The sequence below is a fragment of the Dendrobium catenatum genome, unplaced genomic scaffold (assembly GCF_001605985.2).
Source record: "Dendrobium catenatum unplaced genomic scaffold, ASM160598v2 fragScaff_scaffold_220, whole genome shotgun sequence".
Taxonomy (NCBI): Eukaryota; Viridiplantae; Streptophyta; class Magnoliopsida; order Asparagales; family Orchidaceae; genus Dendrobium; species Dendrobium catenatum.
This window is the reverse complement of record NW_021318682.1, coordinates 111,187-122,528: the sequence shown is the minus strand read 5'-3', so window position 1 is coordinate 122,528 and position 11,342 is coordinate 111,187. Positions and strand designations below refer to the sequence as shown.

Here is an 11,342-nt window from a genome sequence, read left to right as displayed (position 1 = left end):
TGCTAAGATGAAAGCTACAGAAGAAGATATAGAGCTAATCAAACAGCCTCGTTTCCTCATTTATACTATATTATGCCAAGATATGCCAGAAATCTGAAATTCACATGTAAAATTTTGGAGCTAAGCTTCTAATGCTATAACACATCCACATCACCAATAAAAACAATTAGGAGAACCAACAAAGGGGAAGGCAAAATTTTAGAGGAAAAGTCTACTCAATAATTAAAAAGAAAAAATGATCAACCTGCGCTGCTTCTGCTCCATCACTGCATCAGAAGAACAATGAACCCTATCAATGCACGAAACACTGCTGCAACAAAGGGTGAGAATAGTCTACATATATATCCCACAGCCCCCTATACTTTTCCATTCCAATCTTTAACCATGGCTTCATGTTTCCATTGTAGTGCAGAACGGCACCCTCAGAAATCAGCGATGGATCGACGTTTGTGTACCCTAAACCTAGAACATGCCACTTCGGATCCAATCTCTGAACCAAGCCATAAAATGAAAGCAATCCCGGTGGCAAAGTCCCTAGCTTCCATAATGTGTGATCTGCATTTCTTTCCTGCCAGTAATGGTAGATGCCGGTCACATTTCGCCTTCGCCACTCTGTAAGATCAATCACATTCATTCCAAAGGCCCATCCACAGGCGTCGGGATCGAAATGGTCACGGATCAAGGGGTGTGAGAAGTTCAAGTACTTGTGGAACCTGTGGAATGTCTCCATGCAAGTCTCAACAGCTCCCATTACATTTCCATTCAGGTCAATTGAGAACAGATCAGAAAGATCCTTCTGGACAATCACATCATCATCAAGAAATACTATCTTATTTAGTGCAGGAAAGAGCTCTGGTATGTAAAACCTCAGGTGATTAAGCATTGATAAATACTTTGGATTCCTGAACTTGATTGGAGTTTTGTTGTCCTTGTTGCCAGAAAAGTAGAAATTCTGTGTGTTGGCATCTTGGAGCTGCTTCAAAACTGGTACATATGAAGCATTGAGCCAGCTAAAATCCTCCACTTTCTGGATCTCTATGGTAGCTTCTCCCATGCTGTTCATGGAGAACCAGGCCCTCATTGGTATGTAGTTCACTTCATCTGTCACTAGATGGAAGACAAGCTGGTGAGGATGCTTAGAATTTGTGGTGGTCGAGTTGATGACAACTGATACTGCTAGAATGTTGTCTGAAAAGATACAGAAGTGCTGCAGGTTGTTGTCCCTGAGCTTCTCCAAGTAGTGTGGTGCATATGAGATTCTTCTTTCTGGGTTTGGCCGTTTGAACCAATCCATGATTAGTCGCATTCCAAAGCAATACAAAGCTTTTGGGAGCTCCTCAGCAGCTATCTGCCCAAATTTGGTACTTTTTTCAGCTTCTGCCTTAGATTTATCTTCAAGAGACTGGACCTGGCCTTTCATCTTCATAAGCGAAGTTGCAGTATCATAACGGAGCTGCTGTGCTTGGTAAAGCAATACAGCCATGTTGTGAATTGCAGTCTCAGACTCTTCAGTACTCAAGGGGTATCGCCGGGTAGCAGCAGTAGAGAGGAGGGCCTGGGTGTTTTGTATCTGGGTCCTTAGATCCCCAGCAAACTGAAGATTGTTGCTTTCTTTGGCAATGACCAGGTAAGCCTTTGCAAGAGAAATCTGATCAACTAATTGCCTCGTGACTGAGTTAGCATTCAGCATTTCATCAGTAATATTCAGACCTTGAGGGATGCTAATGGCAGAGTTTAGATATGTCTGCAGAACAAGGATAAGCTTTCTTTTAGGATAAAAAAGGCTTCTGATGCCTAAGTTAACATGAATATAAGTAAGCTATCCTGGTCTTGAATTTCTAGAATTTTTTTTTTTTTCAAGTAATTAGTTAAACGACTAGCAGGAACTGTTTTTCCCGAAAGTTACCGTCGGATAAAATGCTAATGGAGCGACAAGCATATCAATTTTTCTAGGTAGACCTGTTAATCAAAACACAGCATTCACCATCCAAATTCACCAAGTATTAACACCAACTTAAATAACTAAACCAGAAAAATATTATTATTCTCATTTTCTTTCCTAACAAAATGATATTGATGACTAGAGATGGGTTTCAAGTTTTGAAATGGACATAATTTTCAGAATAGGATAGCTTTAGGGAAAAAAAATGTCCGCATCTCACAGAAACAAAATGCATCCTCTCTTCGCACAACCAATACCTGAAGGCATGCCATGTAACTTCCTCCATCACTCTTTTGCTTGCCAATCAAAGGTTTCAGACCTTTAAGAATGTGGTTAAATGAAAATGAACATATTAAATCTTTTAAGAAGACACTTAAAAGTTCCAAGAGAAATGAATATAAGGTAGCGATCAACAATAATTACTCATAATCTCATATAGCTACTATCACTCAATATATATACAAGTAACACAAAGTTATCATCATCATTATCCTCGTTACAACTATTGAAGATGGTTTTATGAATCCATCTCCATTTGATTGTTGCTTAGTGTTATATATTTGTTATGTGCTAAAAAATTTATAACAGTGGAGAGTATTTTTAATTTCTTAGCTTCATACAAAAATTCAGGATACACAAATATAATTTACAAGAGCCGCTAAAATTATTTACATGAAAAAACTAAAAAAAAAAAAAATCATGAACATGGCCCAGTTGAAATAGTTCAATTATGCTTCTAGTGCTTAATTAAGGCTCATGTGGAGTCGAATTGAGTTAGTTATGGCGTTGATGGGTTCATCTCATCAAAAAGTTCACTTTAATTATAAGCTTGTTAAAATTGGAGTTTTTTGGTCCAAAATCTGATTTGTCATGATTTTCTTCATTGAATTGATTGAATAGGATTTGAGAAGTTTGAGATTTATATGAAAATTAATTATTAATTGAGATTAAATTGATGTTTAATTGTGTTAGAATTTGAAATTTAATTTTAATGCATTAAGATAATCATTTAGATTGTCTACAAACGAAAAAGATTAAGACAGACAATAATGAGATAGTTTATCTAAAAATAGATCATCCACATCCTCACAATAAGTAAGATATGCAACTTTAATTAAGAAATAAAATTTTTTCCTATAATTGAGTATAATTCAATTTATTCGATCCGTAAATAAATTAATTTTGATTGATATGTCCTTTTTTATGGAAATATAAAATATGTTAGCAAAATTTAAATCTAAAAATATGCATATACCATGTTATAAGAAGGAAAAGTGATGTATACATCCAGATACTCAAAATATGAAACCAAATGAAATTAGCTTTAGAAAGATCATGCATATGAATAGATTGATCATGTGATAACATGTACGGGTAGGACAACAAAAATGAACTCATTTAGAGTCAAAAGGGTTCGACTAATAACTAAGTATATAGATATAAAGCATAAGCATAAAAGTTACCAAAGAACCACGCCAAGCGCCTAAATAAGGAGAAAGCTTTTCCTCAAAATTTGTTATTAGAACTTGCAATGGAAGAATCCATATCCAACAACACACAAATGTGAAAGGAATTTAAAAATTTATTAAGCCAATTCTGATTTTGCATGCCCACAAGCTGCCTGTTTATAATCTAAACTAGAACAAAAATGATAGTTTCAAAAACAAATCCAGAATATGGACTAAATAGTAAAATCAACTAGTTTCTAATCTCCAAACAGCAAAAACATAAAGTTTAGATTTTGTGCATCCCATAAACAACCAATTTCTAGCTCTAATATAGTGCATATAGAAAGAAAATAGTTGGTATATCCTAGCCATCCCTTGGCCCTTTATCCCACGGCTAGCATGGGGATGCATGGGAGGCTCACCTGGATCACATTGTTAAATCTTAGCCATCCCTTGGCCCTTTATACCATGACCAGCATGGGGATCCGTGGGAGGATCACCTAGATCATGCCGATCTCATTCTATATTTGGGTGACTGATTTAGGAAGGATTATATTAAGGCAATTATGCATGATTCTGTAGTTATTTGTTTCTTTATCAAGACATATTGTATAGATCTATAAATATGGATAATTTTGTATAACAAAATTAAGCATTTTCCCTCTCTCCAATTCTCTGAATTTAACATGGTATCAGAGCAAGACATTTGGCTCTTCTTAAAAAATGAGAGCATAAGAGAGGGAGAGTTGATTCTTGTGTTCCGTTCCTGCTTGTGTGTGTCTAGGGCAGCCGAACAAGTGAGAGGGCTTCCCCTTTGCAGTCTTCTGCATGCGGCTCTTGTGCATACCTACATGGGGACCAAGCTGAGTGAAGAAGATGATCAAGAGAGGGAGTGAGCAAGAACTGCGTGCACGCGTGCCTGAGCGGGGATGACTGGCCCTCGTGCGTGTGTTGGAGCCAAACCGACTAAGGAATGAGCGATTGAAGAGCTGTTATACATGACATCAAAACCTTCACTCAAAGAGCCCCTCCTTGCCCTAAATCCTGACCGCTTCTACATGTTCCCGAACCGCTACACTCATATCTAGGAGATGTACAAGAAGGCATAAGCCTCCTTCTAGACAACCGAAGAAGTTGACCTCTCCCAAGATCTCCGCCACTGGGATCAATCCCTCAAATCAGATGAATGCCATTTTGTAACCCACATTCTCGATTTCTTTGTTGTCGTTGACAGAATCATCATTGACAACCTTGCCGGTTGAATTTGGACTAAAGTCGGCTCACTGGATTTGAAGCTCGCTGATGGAACGATCCTGATACATGGAGTTTCCGAGACGATGCTTGTCGTGGGGAAAAAGATGACTTTCTTGGTGGTAAGACACTTCATTGGTACGGTCCAGTGCGTCCTTACGATGACCGAAGAGTTGGTGAGCATGTAGATGGTGAAGTATGCTATTTCCCTAAGTAGAGAGTTGATCGTGGATATTGAAGGTGAGACTACATAGAGATTAGAAGCACTTTATCATACCCTAAAGGAGCTGGCGCTGGTTGGTTCTCCAGGTTCCCGCCTCCATCCTTCATTGTCGGAATTCTGAGAAGTACATGTTCCCACTACAAGCCCTCATTGCTAGAATTCTGTGAAATACAAGTTCCCACCACCAACCTTCATTGCCAAAATTATGAGGATTACAGATTCCCATCACCAGCCTTCAATGCTGAAATTATGAGAAATATAGGTTCTCATAACCGACCTTCATTGCTATAATTCTGAGAAATATTGGCCATTCCACCGACCTTTATTACCGAAATTCTAAGGAATATTGGTCATTTAGCTTCCTTCATGTGCCCAAGACCGAGGAGAGGTCGAGCGGGAGGGCTCCTCTAGCGTGCAACTTCCCGAATCGACCGAGCAGAAGCGAGAGAAGTCGAGCGAAGGACCTCCTCTTGCGTGCGTATGTAAAGAGCTGAGAGTTACCTCTCATGAGGTCTAAGGCCGGGACAAGCAAGAGTGCAAGACCTGCACTCCTTCATGCGATCAAACCAAAGGGATCAGAGGCCTTGCATGCACTTGTACGGGGTTGATTGAACAGGAGTGCTCATGTGGAGTCAAACGACTGATTTGCATTGAGCTGAAGGCTGACTCTATCTGACAAGAGGAGATTTACGTGCTAAGTGTTGAGTTGCTTGAGACGTGTTTTTCTGCTTCTGTCCTTGAAGCTTGCTACAACCCTAAAAATATTTTTTTTTCCCTACTGTCATGCCTTCATTGTTGGGTTTCCCTTGTGGTTGCTATCCTATCTACAATTAATGCAACCTTTATTGCTACCCTGCTTAATATAGCATTCATTGTTACCCTTTCCCATCACAATGTCTAAAGCTAATTGCTCCCAAAGCTTGACAAAAAAGGACTATGGTGCACCAAGGGACTTGATAACTCTACATCTATGGGGCTGATTACCAAGCTGCGAATAACAAATCTGCATTCCCCAGCTTAAGGGGGAATGTTAAATCTCAGTATTCCCTTAGCCCTTGATCCCACAGCCAGCATGGGGATTCGTGGGAGACTCACCTGGATCACGCCGATCTCATTCTATATTTGGTTGGTTGATTTAGGAAGCATTATATTAAGACAATTATACATGATTTTGTAGTTATTTATCTCTTTATTAAGACATAGTGTATAAATTTATAAATAAAGATAGTTTTGTATGATAAAATAAAGCATTTTTCCTCTCCAATTCTCTAAATTTAACAACAGCCATACCCAATTCTTTTTACCATAGATAAGTCGTAGAAGAAAACCAACCAACCCTAACTCTAATACAAGAGGGAAGTGATAGAGGAGAAAGAAACAGTTGAAGTTCAGCTGCAGGAGGAAATATCGGATCATATTTATAATAGAAAAGTTGCAAACAACAACTCATGCATATAAGAAAAACCAATAACAGAAAATAAACGCCTTGCATAAGGCAAAATTCTATTACTCAACTAGCAATCAACAATCCCAACCATCTCCTTGCTACATCACAGACAGCCCAAGTTAGCAAGAGTTGATCCTCAGTTACAGTGCAGATCCGGGAAAGAAAAACAAGCAACATAACAACAATAACGCACTTCCAAATTATAGGCCGGGAAAAATAGAGAACTGGACATATGCTAAAATAAGAAATCTGATTGGTGTTGAATTCCAATTTATGCAATAAACCAAACTAACAACAGAATCAAAACAGTAAATAACACATCCCGCCATCCTAATACCATTACAATAGCCAAGCTTACAAGGAAATCAACTAGAATAAAAGCTAAAGCAATATCAATAAACATGATTTACATGACCGAAGATTATAGATCTTAAAATTTGCATCATCATGCAAAATTTGAAATTTTTTGGCTATGAAGAATTAAGCATTTAATATTTGACAAGCAACTTAGGCTGATAAACTTCTTGCAAAGTAATCAGTGAAGCATCACAAGCATGTTTGTCATTACAAAGCACAAGATGATCCAAATATTCATCATCAGTAGTTAATAAAATCTTAGCTTGTAAGATAGCTTCTGAAACAATAGGTATAAAGTTGTTTGATAAAGTGTTTGAAGTTAGTTTGCAAAGAAATGAAAAGAATAATCCAAGGTATTGGTGGCATTTATGAAATAAAGTAAAATCAGATACATTTAGTATGCACTAATACAATAACTTCAAAATTTTGCAAATTTTAAACATTTATCCCAATAGGTTGCATGATTTTATATGATCTCACCTTCTTTAAAGGCTATTTCTTAAAGATTCTAGTAGGAAGCCTTTTAAGATTTAGACTTGTCAGTCCTTTATCATAAAAGTTTAAACTCAATATATTTCCTATTCATATAAACATTAGACATATAATTGACATTTTCAACAATTAATTTCAATTGAATATCATCATGCAAATCATATTGATCATGCAAATAATATGAAAGAAGTAATAAAAATATTAATATACAAATATACATTCGAAAGAATACTAATAATGGCCTATAAAGAATTCCTAGAAAACTAAATGATAAAGAAAATTAAAAAAAAACATTATATAAATATGATATGCCTATATAGACAGACAGCCTCTTTAAAGAAAACTACTCAATTGCTCAAAAATCAATTGTGATCAATTATGTACTTTTGAATTTGACAATATGGACGAAATTTTGAAGTTCATTTTTTATTTAAGTACCTCCTTATTGATTACTTTGTTGAAATATTCATGTAATTTCACTTTCTCTGTAAGTTTCGGTTTATGAATTCGTATGTCAAGAAATAAAAAAAATATATATATATTTTCAATTTAATCTGTAGAGAGAATTTCACTAGAAATTTCATTAGGAATTAAATCAGCACATTCTTCAATTGAGTTATCAACTTCAATAGAAATGCTTGATTCACTTTCAAAATCAGAGTTAGATTCAATGACTTTACAAATTCAAAATCATATTTTTAGACATTTTTATTAAATGTTCAGGTTCACAGTCAATAATATATTCAAATTCTAATCAAAGTTCAGATTCATATTCTAATTTCAATTCGTGTTCAAATATGATTCTCAGTCTATTCCAGTTTCAAATCCAATTTAAAATGGAAGTTTTAATCCACAACTGAACCATACTCAAATTTAGTTTTAAATTGAATTCTGATTATTGCTCAATTCTATGTTCATTTTTTTAGAATTAGATTCAATTTCTCTTTGAAGTTCAAATTCGATATGATTGCATGCTAAAGTTCTCTTTAATTATGATTCTTGTCAAGCATAGGCTTCAGTTCATGAATAAATTCCAACATAGACTCATATTTTGATTCAACAAAGTCAAATATAGGTTCATGTTGTAACAAAAAAACTATTTCTAATTTAATACACCATCAAAAGAATATTCATGAACTACAATTTATTTGATAAGATGATCTTTACCTATGCCTAATTCTTGTGTTGATGTATGTTTGACAAGCTTTGGATAAAATGATAATAATTTTTTTAGGGACTTTATATGCATATGTAGCATCTCTAACATAATGGTTATAATCTATCTCAATATCAATAATTTGAATAAAGCTTCATATAATATATTTAGAGAATTATAGCTTAATTCATGCAAAATCTCTTGCCTAAGACCTTTAATGAAATAGAAAGTTATAGCTAAATAGTCTCCAGACAAACGATGTTTAGTTACAAGACTTATAAAGTTCTGAAAATATTCAAACATGATATATTCACTTTATTTATAATGATAAAACTGTTAATGTAGTTGACCTAGCATTCATCTAATAACTGATATTGGTCTTTAATTTTATCTTTTAGGCCAACCCAAATACGTTTATTTTCACTAGCAACACTTCAAAAAAAATGATTGAGCATATCCCAATAATTTTTTGGAAATAAACACTTGATAATGTTCAAAAGAATGCTACAAATTATCAATGTAATTTGAAATTGTCTAATGTTACAACTCACATTAAAAATAGGAATATAATTTTGAAAAAAATAGCCACATTATCATTCTCAAAGCCTATCAGATACCATTTATATTGCACCTTACGTTGTTTTGTTAATTGACCTCATTATTTCTTCCATCTTCTAGTTGACATGATGCAAAGTACATCGATAAAAAATAACAAAGATTCGAGCATCATTTTGAGATAAGGAGAAAGCTTTCTCTTGCAAGTTGTCATCAAGTTCGTAATGCACTAAAAGAATTCACATCTAACAGCACACACAAGTTTGAGAGGAAATTGAGATTTTATTTAGTCAATTTGAAATTTAAGATGCTTAGAGGCCTCCTATTTATACAAAACAAGCAATAATTGACGGATTCAAAAAGAAATTACAAAGTACATAAATAAAAAATAATAAGCATAGAAGTCATATAAGAGTTCATATGCACATTTGATGTTTGTAGTTTTTCATATGAACATATTTTAAGTGATCAATTCTAATTATACTTTATAATAATAATATCATCTTCTTTTTTAAAAAGTTTTGTCATCTTGTATCATTTTGAGCAAATTGTGATAAGTATGACTCTTAGTTGATTTGACATTGCGAATATCATTAACACATACATATTGTTGCAGCCATTTAGTTGCTTTTCTTATTGTTAATGCATAGTAAAGACTCATTAAAGCCATCTAATTTTCTCAAGTCATATTGTAAAGCCTTGAAGGCATATTGCATTTGAGAAAAAAAGGACAAACAGTGAAGATGATATTTTATGGTCATATTTCGAGTGTTATTTTCCTACTATACTAACACTTGAGATTCTAGTCAATAAGTTCATATGAATTTATAACCATGGACTTGTCTAATATCAATAAATGGCATATTGGCTACCATGATTCAATTTTTAAGATCATATTGGATCAATTCATATTAGCAAGCTATATATATAAACATGAAACAATTGTTTTTAATATTGTGGCCACATGATGAAAGTCCCATTCAGTACCAAGTCCACTCTCCTACTCAATTTTTTTTGTTCCCGTTCAATTGCGAATCTGCATATTGTAAGAGAAAGGAGAGGAAGATCTATCAAAATCCTTGCAGGACTTTGCAATCAATAAAATAGGTGTTATATTCTTCAAGCAGTCGATTATTAAATTCACCAGCTAAGTAGAGAAATCCCAAAACTCAACAACACCACACTACTAATAGGGACAAATGTATTCAATAGTACATGGTTCGATTTTAAGAGGCTCTCTGTGCCTTGTTTAGAATGCCATCCACATCATTTAGCGTCTCTCAAGATTACACTTTGCTCCACCCAGTTAATGCATCCACGCACATTTTCCAGGATTCTACAAACCGCCAACCTATTTCATCACTACACCTACCGACAAGATGAAAAACAGCATTTTACACCCTGAAAAAGTAAATCCAACATTAATAACTTCCCGTATATAGAAAGAAAAACATCCACCAAATTAAGAACATAAATCAACAAATTTTGCATGTAAGCATGTCGTAAGACAGATAAGAGCAGAGAACACAAATAAAAAAAGTAAACCAAATAGAACCTTCGCAGCAAGAGGCACGGATCGCAGATCCCTGTCGCGGCTAGTGATCAATAGGAGTAGCACCAGCAGCCCTAAAAGGCAGGGCACCATAAGCACCCGACATTCCAAGACCCATCTCCTCCTAGCTGGTCTGCGAAAATCGAAGGCCCGCCGCCTCATCTCAGACCGAGGCGATCCCCTCCGTTTCGCATCTCCCGAACCAGTGTCTACGATTGTGTTCGGATGCGTAGGAGAAAGAGGAAATGCGATGGAAAGCTAGGATCTTGAGATCTCAGAATTTGTATCTATGGTTCTCCTATCTTCTTCAGCTCTTTGTTCGAATTTTTTAGAGAAAGAAAAAAAAAAAAAAAATTGTCCTCTCTCTCTCTCTCTCTCGCTAATCGCTCTCACAAAGCTGGGGCCCTGTTTGACCTCATTTGGAGATTTGAGTTTGAACTAGCTTACATTGTTATGCCTTATGAAATTGTGTAAATTATTTTCGTCTTATTTGTTTTATGCAATGCTTTTAGGTAGTTTTAGAATTTGTAATGAATTACCAAGTAGGTCAAAATGTCAAATCATGTAAGAAAAAAAAAAAACAATTCACTATGCTCAAATTGAGGAGCAATTATTACATCCGGTGCCCGAATGCGTTCAGAGACCAATAACCACGCGCCACGTCACCTAAAACTCAGTATTTTGAACTCGGTATTGCTCGTTATACATTCGGACCGTTCGGTTTTTGACCGGATGTAATAATTTCTCCAAATTGAGAGTCTGTTAATTGAGAATGATGTAGTTTTTTATAAAGCTGATATGGAGAAATCAATTTTTAGAAATGTAGTGTAGAAAGCATGAGTCCTAATATAAAAATATATTAAAAATAGTGAAAATACAAAGGCTTTAAAAGCGTATTGGATAATAAACTGGAAGAATG

General features: G+C 35.1%; 1 protein-coding gene across 1 annotated transcript; it reads right to left on the bottom strand.

The window, feature by feature from the left end:
* Window positions 1-32: 32 nt before the first annotated feature.
* Window positions 33-10,779, bottom strand: LOC110099776 (probable galacturonosyltransferase 10). Its single transcript, XM_020827039.2, has 2 exons — window positions 10,427-10,779; window positions 33-1,744 (listed from the first exon to the last, which is right to left on the bottom strand). The coding sequence occupies exons 1-2, from the start codon at window positions 10,583-10,585 to the stop codon at window positions 293-295; spliced, it is 1,611 nt and encodes a 536-aa protein (XP_020682698.1). The 5' UTR covers window positions 10,586-10,779; the 3' UTR covers window positions 33-292.
* Between the last annotated feature and the right edge of the window lie 563 nt (window positions 10,780-11,342).